Source organism: Blennius ocellaris, assembly GCF_963422515.1.
Source record: "Blennius ocellaris genome assembly, chromosome: 18".
NCBI lineage: Eukaryota > Metazoa > Chordata > Actinopteri > Blenniiformes > Blenniidae > Blennius > Blennius ocellaris.
In genome coordinates this window covers 1,467,616-1,487,599 of record NC_137667.1, presented here as the reverse complement: position 1 = coordinate 1,487,599, position 19,984 = coordinate 1,467,616, and the positions used below count along the sequence as shown (strand labels likewise).

General features: G+C 39.7%; 1 protein-coding gene across 1 annotated transcript; it reads left to right on the top strand.

Annotated features, from left to right (window-relative positions):
* Positions 1–1,007: 1,007 nt before the first annotated feature.
* On the top strand, positions 1,008–17,464 carry adgrf3b (adhesion G protein-coupled receptor F3b; the record flags this gene model as incomplete). Its single annotated transcript, XM_080513958.1, has 15 exons — positions 1,008–1,012; positions 3,769–3,829; positions 3,953–3,965; positions 5,758–5,916; positions 7,575–7,727; positions 7,844–7,936; positions 10,315–10,545; positions 12,542–12,778; positions 12,856–12,996; positions 13,092–13,291; positions 13,871–14,056; positions 15,154–16,485; positions 16,624–16,665; positions 17,285–17,314; positions 17,402–17,464. Exons 2-15 carry the CDS (start codon positions 3,776–3,778, stop codon positions 17,462–17,464), a joined length of 2,934 nt encoding a protein of 977 aa, XP_080370084.1. The 5' UTR covers positions 1,008–1,012; positions 3,769–3,775.
* Positions 17,465–19,984: the final 2,520 nt, after the last annotated feature.

Genomic DNA, 19,984 nt, shown 5'->3' with positions numbered 1-19,984 from the left:
GTGGGTATAACGGTGAATGTGTATAAGCTGGAATGTGAATCTGGAAGTGACTTGAAATTGTAAAAAAAAGGCTTGATTGACAAAATAAAGAAAATGACAAACCATTTTCCATATATGCAGCATATATGTTGTCATATATGTGCATATATGCAGCATATATGCACATAAATGCAGCATATATGCACATATATGTGACTTGAAATTGTAAAAAAGGCTTGATTGACAAAATAAAGAAAAAGACAAACCATTTTCCATATATTCAGCATATATATTGTCATATATGTGCACATATGCAGCATATATATTGTGCATATATGTGCATATATGCAGCATATATGTGCATATATGCTGCATATATATTGTCATATATGTGCATATATGCAGCATATATGTGCATATATGCTGCATATATTGTCATATATGTGCATATATGCAGCATATATGTGCATATATGCTGCATATATATTGTCATATATGTGCATATATGCAGCATATATGTGCATATATGCAGCATATATATTGTCATATATATATTGTCATATATGTGCATATATGCAGCATATATGTGCATATATGTGCATATATGCAGCATATATATTGTCATATATGCAGCATATGCAGCATATATATTGTCATATATGTGCATATATGCAGCATATATAGTCATATATGCAGCATATGGGTTTCACATATGTGCATATATCCTCATATAGGTTCTTTCCATGTGGGAACTGATACTGGTTGAGAGGTTCTTGGTAAGTGGGGAGGGGGGGGGGGGGGGGGGGGGTTAAACCTCCTGATGGATTTGCTAGACAAATGTTCATGAAAAGCTGAAAGCCTTTGCTCCGGCGCTGACCAACAGCCGGAGGGCCTGCAAACATGGCCGCCATGCAAATGTCCTGCAGGCCGGCGACTCACCCTGAAGGGCGTCTCTTTGACGTGAGCGTCAGTCAGACGTCCTTCACCCGATGGGTTTGACTCCACCGTGTATTTCCCCGCTGGCCGGAGCGAGGTAAGAGTCTTTCATTATTTCATTGCCGGACAGAAATAAACTACGACGGAGGTTCGAGACGCCGCAAGAAAAGAGACCAGAAAAAGCATTATTGAGCTTTATTAGTGGATCTGAGATCATTTTAATGATATTAGTTAAATCTTTTAAACAACAACAGTTCAACAACGATTCTCTTGAGATGAAATAAACTTTCCGTCAAAGTCAAAGTGATTCAACTACAAGACTTTTGTGTATTTTGATTGCAGACATAAAGGAGTCTGTAGTAGTTTTCTCCTTTTTGACTTCATTACTCTACTCATAAACGACTTTGCATATTATCTGAGCATCGCCTGAGTGGAAATAAACACTGAGTTCAAAGTCCGCCTTTGGAATGAAAAATAGATGAAAGAAAAAGGGGTGGGGATGAAAGAAAACGTAAGAAAAAAGAGAATAAGAACAAAACAAGAAAAAAAGATTCACCTGAATTCAGAAAAATAATGAAAAATGGGGAAAAAACCAAGAAAAGGGAAAAAGAAATTTTTTTTTTAAAAATGTCTAAATTGCTCTAAACATTGGGAAAAACAAACAGCGGCTATAAACTGCTAAAAAGAATTAAAAAACTACTAAAAAGAAAAGAAAAACCTGCTAAAACAATCAAGATGTATAAAAAGGCTAAAGAGGGAAAATCCATGGAAAAAAAAACTTAAAAAAAAAGCCACAAGAGTTAAAAATGTATGAAAACATATTGCAACACTTCATTAATGCAATATTTTTTATATAAAGTCCAATTAACTTTTTAAATATTTAATGTCAGTATATTTACGCCACTAGAAAAGAGGCCAGAAAAAGCGTTATGGAGCTTTATTAGTGGATCTGAGATCATTTTAATGATATTAAATAGTTCAACAACGATTCTCTTGAGATGAAATAAACTTTCCGTCAAAGTCAAAGTGATTCAACTACAAGAATTTTGTGTATTTTGATTGCAGACATAAAGGAGTCTGCAGCAGTTTTCTCCTTTTTCACTTCATTACTCTGATATTTTTAAACTACTTTGCATATGAGCATCGCCTCAGTGTCTGTACTAGTTTCTGTGCTTTTGTGTTGATTACTGCAGTCATGTCAGGCATCATAAATTATATAAATCACTTAAAGCGACGATATTTGATAGTTGAATTTCTTTCATTTTTAATTTTTAAATTTTTTTAATATATTCATTTTTATATTCTACCTTTTTTATCATCAAGAAACAATTATTTAAATGTTCTTATAATTTTAATTAATTAACTAATCTATTAATTTAAATGTTTTCTCTTTTTTTCTTGACAAGAAAAAAGTTGAATTTCTTTTTTTAATTTTTAATTTTTTAATTAAAATTTTTTTAATTTTGCAATTTGTAATTTTTCTTTTTTACCTTTTTTCTCATCAAGAAACAAAAATTCTTTTTTTTTTAACTTTTTTTCTTGACAAGAAAAAAGTTGAATTTCTTTTTTTAAATGTTTACAAATATTTTTCATTCATTTTTCTTTTTTCTTAACAAAGAAAGTGTTTCACATATCACGTGATATGACGTCTCTCCATCTTTTTGTATTTTTTTTAATACTCACAATACTCCACATTTCCGTATATCACACAGAAAACAGCCAAATATCCCACAAACTACTGGGATGCACAATTATTGGACAATATATTCATTTATCTCCCAAATTAAATGTATTAATATAGATGCACCAAATACAACTCGGTCACTTTTATGTAGAAAAGCCATGGAACTGGTCCAGCTTCTGTTTTACGCTCTCTGCAACCACAACATGAAAATGTGGAGGAGGAAGAGGAAGCAAAACCAAGAGTGAAATACTGCGGAGGACGAGGACTGAACACTGAACTGTTCCATGGTGAAATTAAAGTCGACTTGGCCGCCATGCAAAGTCATGCAAACGAGGCGTGCGAGCAAAAGGCCCGGCGTCGTGGCCGGGGAACGTTTCTCGATCCTCGCTGGGAAACAACATGGACGTCGTCACTATTAGTTTTATTAAAAAAATTATATATATTTTTTTTAATTGTTGTTGTTGTTGTTATTAATATTAATAATATTTTTAAATTGTTAATATTATTTATATTTCAATTCTTGTTATTAATATTATTATTATTATTGTTATTATTAATAATATTATTTTTATTGTTATTATTATATTTCTATCAATATTATTAATAATAATAATTTTAAATTTTTAATATTATTGTTGTAATTATTATTATTATATTCTGTTATTGTTATTATTAATGTTTGGTTTTTTTTAAAGAAAAGAAAAACCTGCTTAAACAGTCAAGATGTATAAAAAGGCTAAAGAGTTAAAAATGTATTAAAACATATTGCAACACTTCATTAATGCAATATTTTTAATATAGAGTCCAATTTGATTTTTAAATATTTAATGTATTTAGTCTTATATAAAATATTAAATAAGAATATATTGATATTTAAAAAAATATTTATTTATTCAAAAATCGAATTAATATATTTTTTTATTTATTATAATTTTTATTGTTTTTTGTTATTTTTAATTATATAGACATATGTTTTTTTTTTTTTTTTATATTTCTTCATGCCAGATAATCATATTTTACGGCTCCAGACAAATTGCATTTGGTTGAAAATGGTGAAAAAGGGTCTTTTGGTCATTGAGGTTGCAATAATATACTATAATAATATCGTTCTTGCTTTAATTTTCCAAGTGAAAAATAAACATTAAATCCGTTTTATTTTCCCCAAACAGAGTAACGATGTTTTCCACAATATTCCCTGTGTTGGTCGGAGCAACGTTCATCCTCTACCAGGTAGAACTCCTCCTCAGTCACATGACCTTGTTTTTAAATATTTATATTCACATAAATATATTTAGCCATATTTATGTTCAAGACTCTGATGAGCTGATGTTTCCCTTGTTCGTCCCTCTGCAGGTGTTTGCACAAGGTGAGTGATGCAACGTCAGAAAATCACAATGAAGTGTTTCACTTTATTCAGTTTTTACTCCGTCGTTCAACTACAAGACCCAAATTAACACGTCTATCCAATTGTGGTTACCGGGCGTTATTTAATGAAACAATTAGAAATGAAACAATCTTTTAAATCTGCCCAGAAATTGAAATGTGGTTGTAATTTGGCCGGTTAGTGTCATTTTAAATGTGTTAAAATGGTCATAACATGAGGCGTTTTTGTCGCGTATTTCTTGAAAATCCAAAATGTATTCAGCGCTCCCGCTCAATCTCAATTTAATTTTATTATTTTGTCACTTTTTTTTCTTTTTTTTTTAAACAAATTATTACAATCTTGGCTTCATTACATTTAGTCTACGTTTACACGACATTTTTTTTTTTTTTTTGCGGTAAAAACATAACACTTTCTTGGCGTTTAAAGCCGTGTGTTGCCATGACAACGGTGCTCAGAATCGACGACGTTCTCGAGCGTAAAACGCAGCGTTTTTGTTGTGCTTTGGATTAGATTACATTTTTATTCATTAAATACACATTCAAGTGAGCTGAATCCAAATTGGCAATAAATAAATGAATATGTTTTGAATAAATAAATAAATAAGTTTTGAATAAATAGATAAATAAATAAATAAATATATAAGCTTTGAATAAATGAATAAATAAACATGTTTTGAATAAATACGTTTTGAATAAATAGATAAATAAATACGTTTTGAATAAATAAATAAATACATTTTGAATAAATAAATAAATAAGTTTTGAATAAATAGATAAATAAATACATTTTAAATAAATAAATAAGGTTTGAATGAATAAATAAATACGTTTTCAATAAATAGATAAATAAATAAGTTTTGAATGAATAAATAAATAAGTTTTGAATAAATAGATAAATAAATACGTTTTGAATAAATAAATAAATAAACATGTTTTGAATAAATAAGTTTTGAATAAATAGATAAATAAATAAGTTTTGAATAAATAAATAAATACATTTTGAATAAATAAATAAATAAGTTTTGAATAAATAGATAAATAAATACGTTTTAAATAAATAAATAAGGTTTGAATGAATAAATAAATACGTTTTCAATAAATAGATAAATAAATAAGTTTTGAATGAATAAATAAATAAGTTTTGAATAAATAGATAAATAAATACGTTTTGAATAAATAAATAAATAAGGTTTGAATGAATAAATAAATACGTTTTCAATAAATAGATAAATAAATAAGTTTTGAATGAATAAATAAATAAGTTTTGAATAAATAGATAAATAAATACATTTTGAATAAATAAATAAATAAATAAGTAAGTTTTGAATGAATAAATAAATAAACACGTTTTGAATAAATAAATACATAAATAAGTTTTGAATAAATAAGTTTTGAATGAATAAATAAATAAAATAGAAAAAAGAAAAACAAACAATGCAGGAAAAAAAGCACAATTGGGAAAAATACAATATACAAAAATAACAAACAGGCGAAATCGACACACCCGTGGAACGCAAACAAACTAGGTGGAGGAGATCAAAGGAGATCAGCCTCTGTTGCCATGGAGACGCTCCCCGCTCAGTGAGTCACACAGCGGTGCCGTTACCCGACAGGCTAGTTAGCGTCGATACGAGCTACCGGCTATCATGCGAGCGACGCTAATTCGGTTCCGCTAACGCGCGTGGCGCTCTACCGAGTGTAGCTCTAGCTTTAGATGGACACGTAAACCTTCACGTCTGCAGAGTGACTAGAAATGCCAAATCACCATGTCGTAGTTTCTGTAGGCCCCTACACGGCCGAGCTGATGGTCGAGAGCAACATCTCGCTGGAAACCAGCAAAGTCTTGGCCGCCTTCAACGTCACCAGTCTGGAGGTAACCGACGGCAACGGGAACTCCCAAACGGTGATTCTGGAACGGACCGAACTGGTGGCGGGTTTGTTCCTTCAACATTTCTGCTTCCTGCTCATTTAATCCTAATAACTTGATCGATAGTTTTTTAGGGGGTTTTTTTTGCACGTCGCCACGGGAAAACTTTGAATAATGAATTAACACTTTAACGTTCCACTGAGCAGCGAGAAGAAACGTGAAGAAACGAGTAGAAGAACCGCTGGGCAGCAGGAACAGTTCCGTGTGGGAATATTTACACACAGGATTTATACACGTGTAGTTGTAGACCAAGTTGATAGACGTATAGCACTAGAACGAATAGGAAATAATAATAGAATGAGTAGAAGTACAACACCTGAACCGATAGAAGTATAACACTAGAAGCAATGTAAGTAATCAATGAAAAGCAATAGAAGTACAACACTAGAAGCAATAGAAGTACAACACTAGAAGCAATAGAAGAATAACACTAGAACCAATAGAAGAAAAACACTAGAACCAATAGAAGAAAAACACTAGAACCAATAGAAGAAAAACACTAGAAGCAATAGAAGTACAACACGGAAAGCTATAGAAGTATCAGACTAGACACACAGGATTTATACACGTGTAGTTGTAGACCAAGTTGATAGACGTATAGCACTAGAACGAATAGGAAATAATAATAGAATGAGTAGAAGTACAACCAGTAGAAGTATAACACTAGAACCAGTAGACGTATAACACTAGAACCAGTAGAAGTAAAACACTAGAACCAGTAGACGTATAACACTAGAACCAGTAGAAGTATAGCACTAGAACCAGTAGACCACGTGGACCCTCCATGTCCCCCGGAGCTCCTCCCCCTCACACCCTGAACGTCTGCAGTTTCTCACCCCTCCGTTTGAAGTGTCTCTCCGTCTCGTCCTCCCCGTCCTCCCCATCCTCGTCCTCATCCCCCTCGTCCCCCTCGTCCTCCCCGTCCCCCTCGTCCTCCTCGTCCTCCCCATCCCCCTCATCCTCCTCGTCCTCCCCGTCCTCATCCTCCTCGTCCTCCTTGTCCTCCCCATCCTCCCCGTCCTCCCCGTGCTTCCCGTCCTCGTCCCCCTCGTCCTCCCCATCCCCCTCGTCCTCCTCGTCCTCCCCGTCCTCATCCTCCTCGTCCTCCCCGTTCTCATCCTCCTCGTCCCCCTCGTCCTCGTCCCCCTCGTCGTCCTCGTCCTCCCTGTCTTCCCCGTCCTCGTCCCCCTCGTCCTCCCTGTCCTCCCCGTCCTTGTCCCCCTCGTCCCTCTCATCCTCCTCGTCCTCCCCGTCCTCGTCGTCCTCCCCGTCCTCATCCTCCTCGTCCCCCTCGTCGTCGTCCTCCCTGTCCTCCCCGTCCTTGTCCCCCTCGTCCCTCTCGTCCTCCTCGTCCTTCCCGTCCTCATCCTCCTCCTCCCCCTCGTCCTCCTCGTCCTCCCTGTCCTCCCCGTCCTCATCCTCCTCGTCCCCCTCGTCCTCGTCCCCCTCGTCCTCCCTGTCTTCCCCGTCCTCGTCCCCCTCGTCCTCCTCGTCCTCCCTGTCCTCCCCGTCCTTGTCCCCCTCGTCCCTCTCATCCTCCTCGTCCTCCCCGTCCTCGTCGTCCTCATCCTCCTCATCCTCCTCGTCCCCCTCGTCCTCCTCGTCCTTCCCGTCCTCATCCTCCTCCTCCCCCTCGTCCCCCTCGTCCTCCCCGTCCTCGTCCAGAGTGCCAGACGGTCGGAGACGCCACCAGCTGCAACTGCTCAGCGGGACACGTGTGGAGCGACATGGTGTGCTACAGCCACAACTGCTGCCGGGACGCCGCCTGCACGCAGAACGTCACCGACGCCGTTCCGCTCTGCGTGCCCGTGGCCACAGGTGTCGTACTACCACCTTCACTCCTGGCGCCCTACCTTCTCAAACCTCCTTTTTTGTTGTTGTTGTTGTTGTTGTTTTAAGACAACTAACAGTGATTGTGTTTGCAATCGCCACAGCGTATCTCGCCGGGACGATGGAGATCGGAGCGGTTTGGACTCCCGAACAACTGGCGGCGGTGCGTCTCGGCGGCGTCACGAGTCGTTCCCACTGTGAGACTGCCGTCACAAACTAACGCCCCGGGTTCTCCACCTTCACAGGTGGAGGAGGAGATGGAGAAACTGAACGCGCTGGAGCAGTTCAACATGAGGTGTGAGGGGTGGACACATTTGTCTTTGTTTAACTCTGCAATTAAAATAATCAAAATACATATGCCTCTAATTTTTTAATGTAAATATATATTTTTTTAAATATATTTTTAATGTATTTTGTATATATATTATATTTTTTTATATATTTCGTTTTTTTTATGCATTTTAATATAATTCATATATTTTTTAAATATGTTTTGTTATATTTCATATAGATGCATTTTGGAATGTGCTTGTATCACTTTGAGATACATTTTTTAATGAAAAGTTAATTAGAAATATGATGTATTATTATAATTATAATTTAAAAAATTATGTACTTTGTATATATATATATATATATATATATATATATATATATTTAATATATTTTTGGATGTATTTTAATATAATTCAGATATTTTTAAATATTTTGTATTTTTTTTTTAATATATTTTATTATATTTCATATATATGTATTTTTAAATGTGCTTATACCACTTTGAATTTTTTTTAATGAAAAGTACATTAGAAATATGATGTATTATAATTATTATTAATTTTTTATGTATTTTGTACATATATTTATTATATTTTTTTTATATATTTTTAATATGTTTCATATATTTGTATTATATTTATTATATTTTTTTAATTTTTTGATGTGCTTGTAGCTCTTTGAGATTATTGTTTTAATGTAAAGTACATTAGAAATCTGATGTATTATTATAATTATTATTTATCATCATCCAGTATAATATTCCGTAGTTTCCCTTTCTTGGTGTAGCTCTTAGCAGGTTACAATTGTAATCCCAACCTGATTTTTATAAAGTGTAACTTTTCCAATTCACTTTTCCATCTTCCGGCCTCCAAATTCCTCTTCAGCTCCAGCGGCGAATTTACGGCAACAGTCAGTCTCCCGCCGGACATCAAGGTGTTTGAAGGAATAATACAGAGCGTGGCAGCGAGGGTTGAAGGACTGACGATCCAAGTGGAAGGTCAGGAAAAGGGATTTTCTCGTGATTTCGTATTCTTAGTGCAGCGTATTAGAACTCAAAACACTAAATCACGAAACAACACAAGGAATTACTGTATAATCATGAAGCAGTAATGACGGCAAACAAATTCGAGTTACTAGTGTGTCCAGTGTGTTTTTCTAGTTTTGAGTTCTCCATTTATTTATTTTGTTTATCCATCCTTTGGGTGAAGCCAGTTTAGGACGCTGCGCCGCCACCAGGGGGTGCTGGCGGTACGGCAGCGCCCCCTGGTGGTCTGCTCCCCGCGGCGACGGGAAGGTTGATGCAGATGTTGTCGCATATCGTTTGCGTACGGAATATAGATTAGGCTTGATGGTATTTAATCACAACTCGTACAGGTACTCGGTATCGACAAGCCGTATTTGTACTCGTCCTTTAAGAAAGTTGCTATTCAGGCATCCCTAGCATTTGCCTGAGCAAAATTCTTCAAAAAGGGAACTATATATATATATATATATATATATATATAGTTCCCTTTTTGAAGAATTTTGCTTCAAAAAGGCAAAATATATATATATATATATATATATATATATATATATATATATATATATATATATATATATATATATATATATATATATATATATATATATATATAGTTTGTAGTTACCTGGAAAATCCTGCTCATGTACTAAAAACACTGATATCTACATTAACTTCTGCTGGTCTATATATATCTATATGTGAGTGTGTGTGTGTGTGTGTGTGTGTGTGTGTGTGTGTGTGTGTGTGTGTGTGTGTGTGTGTGTGTGTGTGTGTGTGTGTGTGTGTGTGTGTGTGTGTGTATATATATATAACTTTTATATATAACTTGTGCTGGTCTATATATCTACTATCTATCTATCTATAGGAGTATATATAAGAATACTTCAAATTTTATATATATATTAGTGCTGTCAATTGATTTAAAAAAATTAACTGATTAATTGCACAATTTTCTGTAATTATATATATATATATATATATATATATGTGTGTGTGTGTGTGTGTGTGTGTGTGTGTGTGTGTATGTATGTATGTATGTATATATACTCACATATAGATATAGATATAGATAGATAGAATAGATATATAGACCAGCACAAGTTAATGTAAATTAGCTGCAACTGTAAATATAATGTCAGTGTTTTTAATACACAAGCAGGATTTTCCAGGTATCTACAATTTGTCCTGGTCATTTCGTGGCCTTGCTTCTTCACCGCAAACACAATTCCGTCCTTACTTCTGTGCCGTGTTTCTCACGCCGTCTGTCCGCCACAGGCCTGGTCACGATGGACGCCCCGGCGGAGGCGGCGTGCTACGAGTCCGACGTGGAGCTCATCTGCACCCTCGCCACGGCGACGGAGGCGGCGTCGTGGAAGATGGGCACGGCGGAGGGCGACGTGGAGCTGAACGACGGCACCGTGGTCACGGTGGAGCGGCGCTGCGCCACGGCGGAGGGGACGTCCTGCGCCGGGCTCCGGCTGGACACGGTGACCAGCATCTGGGCAGGCGAGTGCAGAAGACGCCTCAAACTCAAACTCAAGGTCGTGAGACGTCGGGCTCGGCTCAACGGAGTCCAGTCGCTTTCGTTTCCGCCGTCGTGTCGGCCGGTCGTCCCGTCCGGTGAAGGGTTTCAAGTGAAGACGTGAAACTTTCCTTTTTGTTTTCGCCGTCGGTTTACATTTACAACGTTTTGAAAGTGGTTTCAATAGTGGAACTTTTAGGGGTCGTCCACATGTCCAAACGTGCCGGGGGTTTTGTCCCATCGTCCACACCAGGTGGGTTTTTTGTCCCATCGTCCACACCAGGTGGGTTTTTTGTCCCATCGTCCACATCAGGTGGGTTTTTTGTCCCATCGTCCACACCAGGTGGGTTTTTTGTCCCATCGTCCACATCAGGTGGGTTTTTTGTCCCATCGTCCACACCAGGTGGGTTTTTTGTCCCATCGTCCACATCAGGTAGGTTTTTTGTCCCATCGTCCACACCAGGTGGGTTTATTTGTCCCATCATCCACACCAGGTGGGTTTTTTGTCCCATCGTCCACACCAGGTGGGTTTTGTCCCATCATCCACACCAGGTGGGTTTTTTGTCCCATCGTCCACATCAGGTAGGTTTTTTGTCCCATCGTCCACACCAGGTGGGTTTTGTCCCATCGTCCACACCAGGTGGGTTTTGTCCCATCGTCCACACCAGGTGGGTTTTTTGTCCCATCGTCCACACCAGGTGGGTTTTGTCCCATCGTCCAGACCAGGTGGGTTTTTTGTCCCATCGTCCAGACCAGGTGGGTTTTGTCCCATCGTCCAGACCGGGTGGGTTTTGTCCCATCGTCCAGACCAGGTGGGTTTTGTCCCATCGTCCAGACGGGTGGGTTTTTTGTCCCATCGTCCAGACCGGGTGGGTTTTGTCCCATCGTCCAGACCGGGTGGGTTTTTTGTCCCATCGTCCAGACCGGGTGGGTTTTGTCCCATCGTCCAGACCAGGTGGGTTTTTTGGATCCCAGGTCGCCGAGTCGGGGAAATTGTAAAACCCCGGCTGTGGGGCGTGGACGGCAAAGACCATCTGTGGGGATAAAGATGATGCTGCTCCTCCTCCTCTTGCTCCTCCTCCTCCTCTTCCTCCTCCTGCTCCTCCTCCTCCTGCTCCTCCTCCTCCTCCTCCTGCTCCTCCACCTCCTCCTCCTGCTCCTCCTCCTCCTGCTCCTCCTCCTCCTCCTCCTGCTCCTCCACCTCCTCCTCCTGCTCCTCCTCCACCTCCACCTCCTCCTCCTCCTCCTCCTGCTCCTCCTCCTCCCCTGCTCCTCCTGCTGCTCCTCCTCCACCTCCTCCTGCTGCTCCTCCTCCACCTCCTCCTCCTGCTTTCTCCTGCTCCTCCTCCACCTCCTCCTCCTCCTCCTGCTCCTGCTCTTCCTCTACCTCCTCCTGCTGCTCCTCCTCCACCTCCTCCTGCTCCTCCTCCTCCTGCTGCTCCTGAACTTCCTCTACCTCCTCCTGCTGCTCCTTCTCCTTCTTCTCCTCCTCCTCCTCCTCCTGCTCTTCCTCTACCTCCTCCTGCTGCTCCTGCTGCTCCTGCTGCTCCTCCTCCACCTCCTCCTCCTGCTCCTGCTTTCTCCTCCTCCTGCTGCTCCTCCTCCTCCCCTTGCTCCTGCTCCCACTGCGAGAACGCCAGGGAGAAAAAAGAAATGGGAGAAATGGTTTTCCGATACGCGGCCGTAGTAAATAGTTCTTCTGCACATGCTCAGTAGATGAAATAACAACAATGTTTTGCGTCACGGCTAGCGGTCCATCTTCCCCGTTCGTTACTTGGTCGTTTTATTTATTTACTTATTTAATTTTAATTTTGTTAATTAAAAAAAACCATTTTTAAATACAGTACAGTCATTCCTACGTGCTTTTACAGAGAAACACAGAAAAGCCCAACATGTCCACATGAGCAAGCAGGTTTGTTTTGCGACTGTGGAAATGGAAAAAAGAAACTTGGTCGTTTTATTGTCGCGTCGTTTTCGCAGGCAACTACACGTGCGAGTTCTTAAAGGGGCCCGTCACATACAGAGCCAAGACCTTCCTGGAAGTGGCACAGCTGCCCGACCACATTTCCATGAGCGTGGCGCCGCTCGCCGCCGAGTGCCCCGCGGGCGGGGGCACCACCGGCGTCACCGTCACCGCCACCATCCCGCCGAGCACGGCCAACTACGAAGTCTGGTACAGCTACAACGGCAAAAGGGGGTCCAATGTCGAAAACACAAGTAAGAAATGTTTTTAAAAAAAACTCAGCAAACGTACTCGTCCCGCGTACGCTAGCACCGCCATCTTTTCGTTGCAGCTGTAAACAATCGACTTGAGTACAAATTCAAGGTTTCCATCCAGTGTCAGAAGAACATCGCATCGCAATACGTTGAAATCACTTTTAAAAACCACAAGGACCAACTGCAATCCTCCAAGCTGGAAATCCCAGTTATTTATGGTACTTTGGAACTTATATACTACTATAGCTACCTCCTATAGATACATTCGTTCGCCGTTTCTTTTTCTTTATTGACACTTTGAATATTTTCCCAGCTGGTTCAGACTTTTGTAAAGAAGAGTTGGTCGACGGAGCGTTCTGGCCCAACACTCCCTTCGGAGCCACCGTGGTTAATAAAACGTGTGCAGAAGGCCGAAGTGGCTTCAAGTCGCGTACTTGTGAAGGACCCCGGTGGATGGACACCTTCGACTACTGCATCAACGAACAGCTGAACAACGTGCTGGGTGAAGCCGAGGCCAGTGGAAATGACCGAGATATATATATAAACACACACTCACATATAGATATAGATATATAGATGTAGATATGTATATACCCCAGCAGAAGTTAATGTAAATATCAGTGTTTTTAATACATGAGCAGGATTATCCAGGTAACTACAAACTATATCTATATCTATATATACTCACATATAGATATAGATATAGATATAGATATAGATATAGATATAGATATAGATAGATAGACCAGCAGAAGTTAATGTAAATATGAGTGTTTTAAATACATAAGCAGGATTTTCCAGGTAACAACAAACTATATCTATATCTATATCCATATACATCGACATATATATATATATATATATATATATATAAAAAACTAAAGTGAAGAAATTCATTCGACATATATATATATATATATATATATATATATATATATATATATATATATATATATATATATATATATGTCGATATATATATATATATGTCGAACGAATTTCTTCACTTTAGTTTTTTTGGAAACTTGGTTTCTTGTCTTTTCTTGAACATTCCACTTACTAATGCTTTTTCTTTGTTTGTTTTTTTTTTAGAACTTCCGGAAGGGACAAGGACCTACCTCAGACAAAGCCAAGATAATATTCCAGAATCTTACCGACAGTTCTTCGTTCACCACGGATTCGGGTTCCAACACGGCGGACGTCAACGTTTCCATCAACATCCTGGACAACATGGCTCTGGCGTCGGGGACGACCATTTTGCAAGAGGACGTCCTTCCTGTGAGATCGTCTACTTTGATTGGAGGGGTTCAGTGTGTTCGGTCCAACAATTTAGAAGGAAACATAACAGACGCACTGTTAAAACCAACAATTATTTTAAAAAAATTTAAAAAAAATGAGATTAATGGTGAAATTCATTGAAAACTATTCCGTATATTGTGGAGAAACTTTAGTTGTTTTCTGGGTTTTTTAGGTGATTTAAGGCTCAGACAGGACGGTCTGAAACCTCAATGACCAAAAGAGCCACTTTCACGATATTTAAACAAATATAATTTGTCTGGAGCCGTAAAATATGCTAATCCTCTGGCATAAAGAAATATCTAAAAAAAAATATACCTATATCGATATAATTAAAAATAACATGAATAAATATAAATAAATAAATATATTAATTAATTTTTCGATAAATAACTTTTTTTTTTTAAATATCAATAACCTTTTATTTAATATTTTATATAAACCTAAATATATTTACATTCAATATTTTTAAATTAAAATTGGACTTTATATAAAAAATATTGCATTCATGTATACACACACACATATATTTACATAAATACATACATGTATCCAATATTTAAATAAATATATATTTATTAAAATATGAATAAATATTTATTTAATATGTTTCTATACATTTAAATGTATTTATATTAATAATTTTTTTTAATTATTGGACATATACATAAGAAACATTGCATTAATTAAGTGTTACAATATGTTTTATTACATTTATAACTAGACTTTTTTTTTTATTTTTCCTTTTCCTTTTTTCTTGGGTTTTTTTCCCCTTTTTCTTTTTTTCCTTTTTTTTCATCCCCCCTTTTTGATCTTCCATTTTTCCTTTCAAAGTTATGGCCGACTTCACTGTTTTGCCTCATTTGTCTGTTTTTAATCCTGCAGATTTTATCATTTTTGAAAATCGACATGGAATGCAAATAAAATTTAAAATAAATAAACACAATGTTTATTTCCATTACACACTCTGAAAGCTTCGGGGAGCCGCTATAGTCGAGCTGAAGAGCCATGCGCGGTTGCACGCCCCTACTACTAGACGCTCCGAAATGGAAATTCACCACCAACCCATTGTGTTCCAGGTCATGATGGAAGCGGCGAGCCAGATCCTGAACACGACCTGGAGCGGCGTGAACGAAACCGTCCTCTCCGACATGTCGGCAAATTATCTGGAGGCCATTGAGAAGCTGGTGGAGAACATCCATGTCAACCGCAGCAAGGCGCTGAGGACCGAGAACGTGGAGCTGAAGATCTGCCCGAACAGCGACTGCAACGTGACGGTGTTCGGCATCGACGTGAGCGTGAACCGGTCCACCGGGAGACCCAAGGTCATGGCGGTGAAGAACCTGACGCCCAAAGTGAGGAACACCTATCCCGACACGGAGAAGACGGAATACATCATGTCCGCCACGCTGGGTCTCGACCACGACGAAAACGGCCCCAAGGAGAACCGAAGCTCGGCCGTCGAGATCCACATGGAGTTCCCCGTCCCGGCGGGGGACGGACGGACGCCCGTCTGCGTCTTCTGGAACCTCACGACCAGGACCTGGTCCGACGAAGGGTGCGTCCTGACGGCCCGGGGCGCCAACGGCTCGTCGTGCCACTGCGACCACCTGACGTCCTTCTCGGTCCTCATGGCGAAGGGCGACGTGTCGAGCCCGGAGCTGGACATCATCACCTACGTCGGGCTCGGCGTGTCCGTCTTCTCCCTGCTGGTCTTCCTCGCCGTCGAGCTCCTCGTGTGGTCGGCCGTCGTCAAGACCAACCTCTCGCACTTCCGCCACACGGCCATCGTCAACATCGCCACGTTCCGCCTGCTCGCCGACTGCAGCTTCCTGGCCTCCAGCTCGCCGAAGAGCCTCGGCGAAGGCACGTGCTTAGCCTTCGCCGTGTTCAAGCACCTGTTCTACACGGCCATGTTCTGCTGGATGCTGTGCCTGAGCGTCATGCTCGTCCACCAGCTCATCTTCGTCTTCAGCCCGCTGCGAAAACGGGTTTTCATGTTCCTCTCCAGCGTGGTGGGCTACCTCGTCCCGGTCGTGATCGTGGGATCGAGCTACGTGTACTACTGCTACACGTACAAGCCCTACTACGACAAGAAGACGTGCTGGCTGACCTACGACCGGGTCCTGGAGGGGTCACTTCACGCTTTCCTCATCCCGGTTCTGGTCGTCATTCTGATCAACATCTTCTCCATGGTGGTCGTCATCGTCACGCTGCTCAAGACGCAGACGCCCGACAGCGGCAAGGCCGACAACAAGGACACGGTCAAGAGCATCGTCAAAGTGCTGGTGGTGTTGGCGCCCGTCTTCGGCGTGACGTGGGTCCTCGGCTTCTTGCTGAACATCGTGGACTCCGGCAGTCCCGTGTTTCCCGTTGTCAACTACGCCTTCACCATCCTCAACTCCTTCCAGGTAAGGTCACGGCAGCACGGAGCCATACCGCCAGTCTTAAAGTGGCAGTAGAGTTTCAATAAATAGCGTCAAAGTGATGTCAAGTCTAGAGATAGACTCACAATTTGTAACTTTGAGAATGCTGTTTTTGTCTCGCAGGGCCTTTTCATTTTGTTTGCCGGATGCTTCGCAGAGCAGAAGGTAGGTGCTTGACCTTTGACCTTTTGCTAAGCCCCGCCCCCAAACGTGAACAAACCAATGGCGTTCAACTACCGGACAAACATTCTCAGCTCTGCAGAAAAGCAGTTTTTTTTTTTCGTGGACCAGGCCATACAAACATCTATGGCGTCGTTTACAACAACGAAACCAAGTGTCCCCGCAAAACTCTTGGGTGCTTAGAGATACTGCAACCGTCTCTTTTTATCAAAGTACAACTTTACTCTGACACCCCACCGCCGTGGTTTTTCAGCTCATGCGCGTGTAACAAAATGGCCGCCTCCATAGTGGTTTGACTCCCAGTCTGTATTCTCGGGGGTTTTTTTTTAATCCATATTGGTACTTTTCTCGTCGAGAATCACCACTAACAGCATTCAATTTGACGAAAGTCCCGTCTATTTTTGGGGCCAATAAAGTTTTCTGAATCTGAATCTATTTTTGTTCCAAAGTAATATCGTACAATATTAGTCACGTAATGTCAAAACCTGCAGTCCGCTGCGACGGCTTGTCGGCGGTAGCAACAGTGACCTAAAAGGGGGCGGGGCTTAGCCAAAGGTGAGAATGTGTGTTATGTGTTTTCTTTTTCTTTTTTTTTTTTTTCCAGGTCAGAGAGGAAGCGCTGAAGATCATAACGGTGAGAAAAACTACCGGGAACTGTTCAGGCTTTTACTGTGAAAGCCACAAAATGTTCAACCCGACTCTGTTTGTGTTCACGTTTTAGGGCAAAGGAAAGAGCGACGCCTCCAAGAGTTTGACGTCAACGGCGTACACCAAAGACAAATGAAGCCCAAATCGCCCACATTATGACGGCTTCTTTGTAGTTTTTGAAAAAATGTTGGTCCAAATGGCTCCTGCTCAGATTTACAGTTCATCCATTTCAGGTCTTCGTCTTTCAGAGCTCAAAAAAGCGTCCTTTATTTCGTTACTGGCTGTTTTCATCCACTAACTTTACTGCTATAAAAATATATCAGAATTCTTTTTTTTTTTGCATAAATCTGTTCATCAGCCTCAGTCCTGATCAAAACGACCCAATTTTTTTTTTATTAATCCTTTAAATGCCAATTACAATATAATAAATAAATATATAAGAAATACAATATATAAGACATTTTTGAAATGTTATTACAGTCTTGGATATGTCAAAGATTAGTTATGGAATTGACTTTGAAGTATGTTTTAGTTTTTGTGCAGGATCCGATTTTCCCCCAAAAAACTCCTTTAGTGGCGTTGGTGGCTGTTTTCATCTTATAACTTTACTGTTGTAAAAATATATCGGATAAATCATTTTTCAATTTTTTTGGCATAAATCTGTTAATCAACCTCAGTCCTGATCAAAACTAAAAAAAAATTATTTTATTTTAAATTAACTATTTAAATGCCAATGTAGAAGATGAAAGCAGACACAGTTAGTGGATGAAAGCAGCCTCTGGCACCATCAAAGGGAGTAAACTTCCCGACAGTGCATTATTGACCTGGTGACCTTTTTTTTTTAATTGTATGTAAAAGTAAACTTCCTCAGCAAAAATCAGTACAGTGAAAGCAAGCAACAGTTGTTATTTTCACTGTGTTGAATTATATTTCCTGTATATGTATATATATAATTTAGTTTTTTCAACTGAAGCTACTTCATCAATCATTGATGATGATGATGATGATGAGGAGGAGGAGGAAGATTAGCACTGTGAGGACCAGATTTTAATAATTTTTCTAGCATATTTACAGATCATGTATGTCAGTGCTGATTCAGATTATTTTTGAATATCAAGAATTATCTATAGAGATAGATCAGATGTTTTATTAATTCACAGCAAGATGAAAGCTACTTAATGAAAGCCTTGATTGTGTAAAGAAAATTATAAAGTCTCATTATATTTTGAGGAAAAGAGTGTGTGAGTGGTTTTTACCTGTGAGTGTGCATGATATTTAATTTAGTTAGTAAAGAGGAAATAAACACAAAGTTTATGGTTGCAGCTGATGTGTGTGTGTGTGTGTGTGTGTGTGTGTGTGTGTGTGGGCGGGGGAGGGGCGGTGTTTTATATACAAGTTGATGTTGGCATGTCTGTTTTCTTTTACATGTCAGAGTCTTAAAACGTTTTAGTTTCCAGTTGTCTCTGTGTCTCACCTCATGTTTCCAATCAACCAATGGCGGCTCCCTCTGATTGCTCCACCTGGGTCCTCCCCCCACCTGGGTCCTCCCCCCACCTGTGTCCTCCCCTCACTGTATATTTCAATCCTCTCCCTCTGTCGTCTTGCCTCCACGTCTCTCTCCTGTCCTACTGGACGTCTGTCCAATAAAGCTGATTTTAGTGGGACAGGACCGGACAGTGACTGAGAGTCTTCAAGCTGAAGGTTTATAAGCTGTTTTTTTTTAATCATTTTAAAAACAATTTCATCTATATTTTGTTCAAAAAGCAACATAAGACTTGAAGTGAATCAATCAAGTGAAAGAATGACTGTCTTTCATCAACAAGTCCAAAGTTCTTCACGTTACAACGTATTGTTTCTCTCAGGATTCTGGTTTGTTCACAGCAGTTTCTCAGTCAAAATGATGAGGAGTCAATTTCTCTAAAGAACAAGAAATGATGGGTCAAAATTTTACAATTACTTAATATTCAATTAAAGTCATGAAATCACTTTGGTAAATAATATGAATATAATGAACACATTTATATTATACACCTTTACAACACTTTCAAATGGTCCAAAAACCTCAAATTCAAAGTTTCCAGCTCCTCCTTGATTCTCCCTCCAGTAGAATATTAGATCCTAGGAGCTGCATTCAGAATCTGCTGCGTCTGTGTGCGCTGGACTGGCTCCGCCCACACACACGCCCATTTATGGGAAGAGGAAGGAAGTACTTCCTCTCGTGGCGCCATGTGCCAGAGCAGAGCTGCCTGATTGAGGGAGGAGTCAAAGGGGGGAGGAGCCTACCTTGATTGTGATTGGCTGAACCCCCTTTTCAGAGTTAAACAGGAGAATAAATTAACAATTTAACTAATATTTGTGCAATAAAGTTTAAAATAAACTTTTCATACGTTCCATCTTGGAAAAAATAATTCAAACAAGTTGTGTGAAGGACTAGAATGTTCCAGGAGCTCAAATCACTTTCAATCACAATTTATTGACAAACAATACACACGGTTATTGAACATGAATAACTTCTGTTAGTTTAACTCAATTGTTTTCGTCGCTGCCAAAGTAAAAGCGTCTGCGTCCAACCCGATGTCCACGACTGAATTAAGTCCGACTTCCAACACTCTGTCGGTGTGGAGGTCGTGTGTTTCCTGTTTCCTGTCGCTGCTCC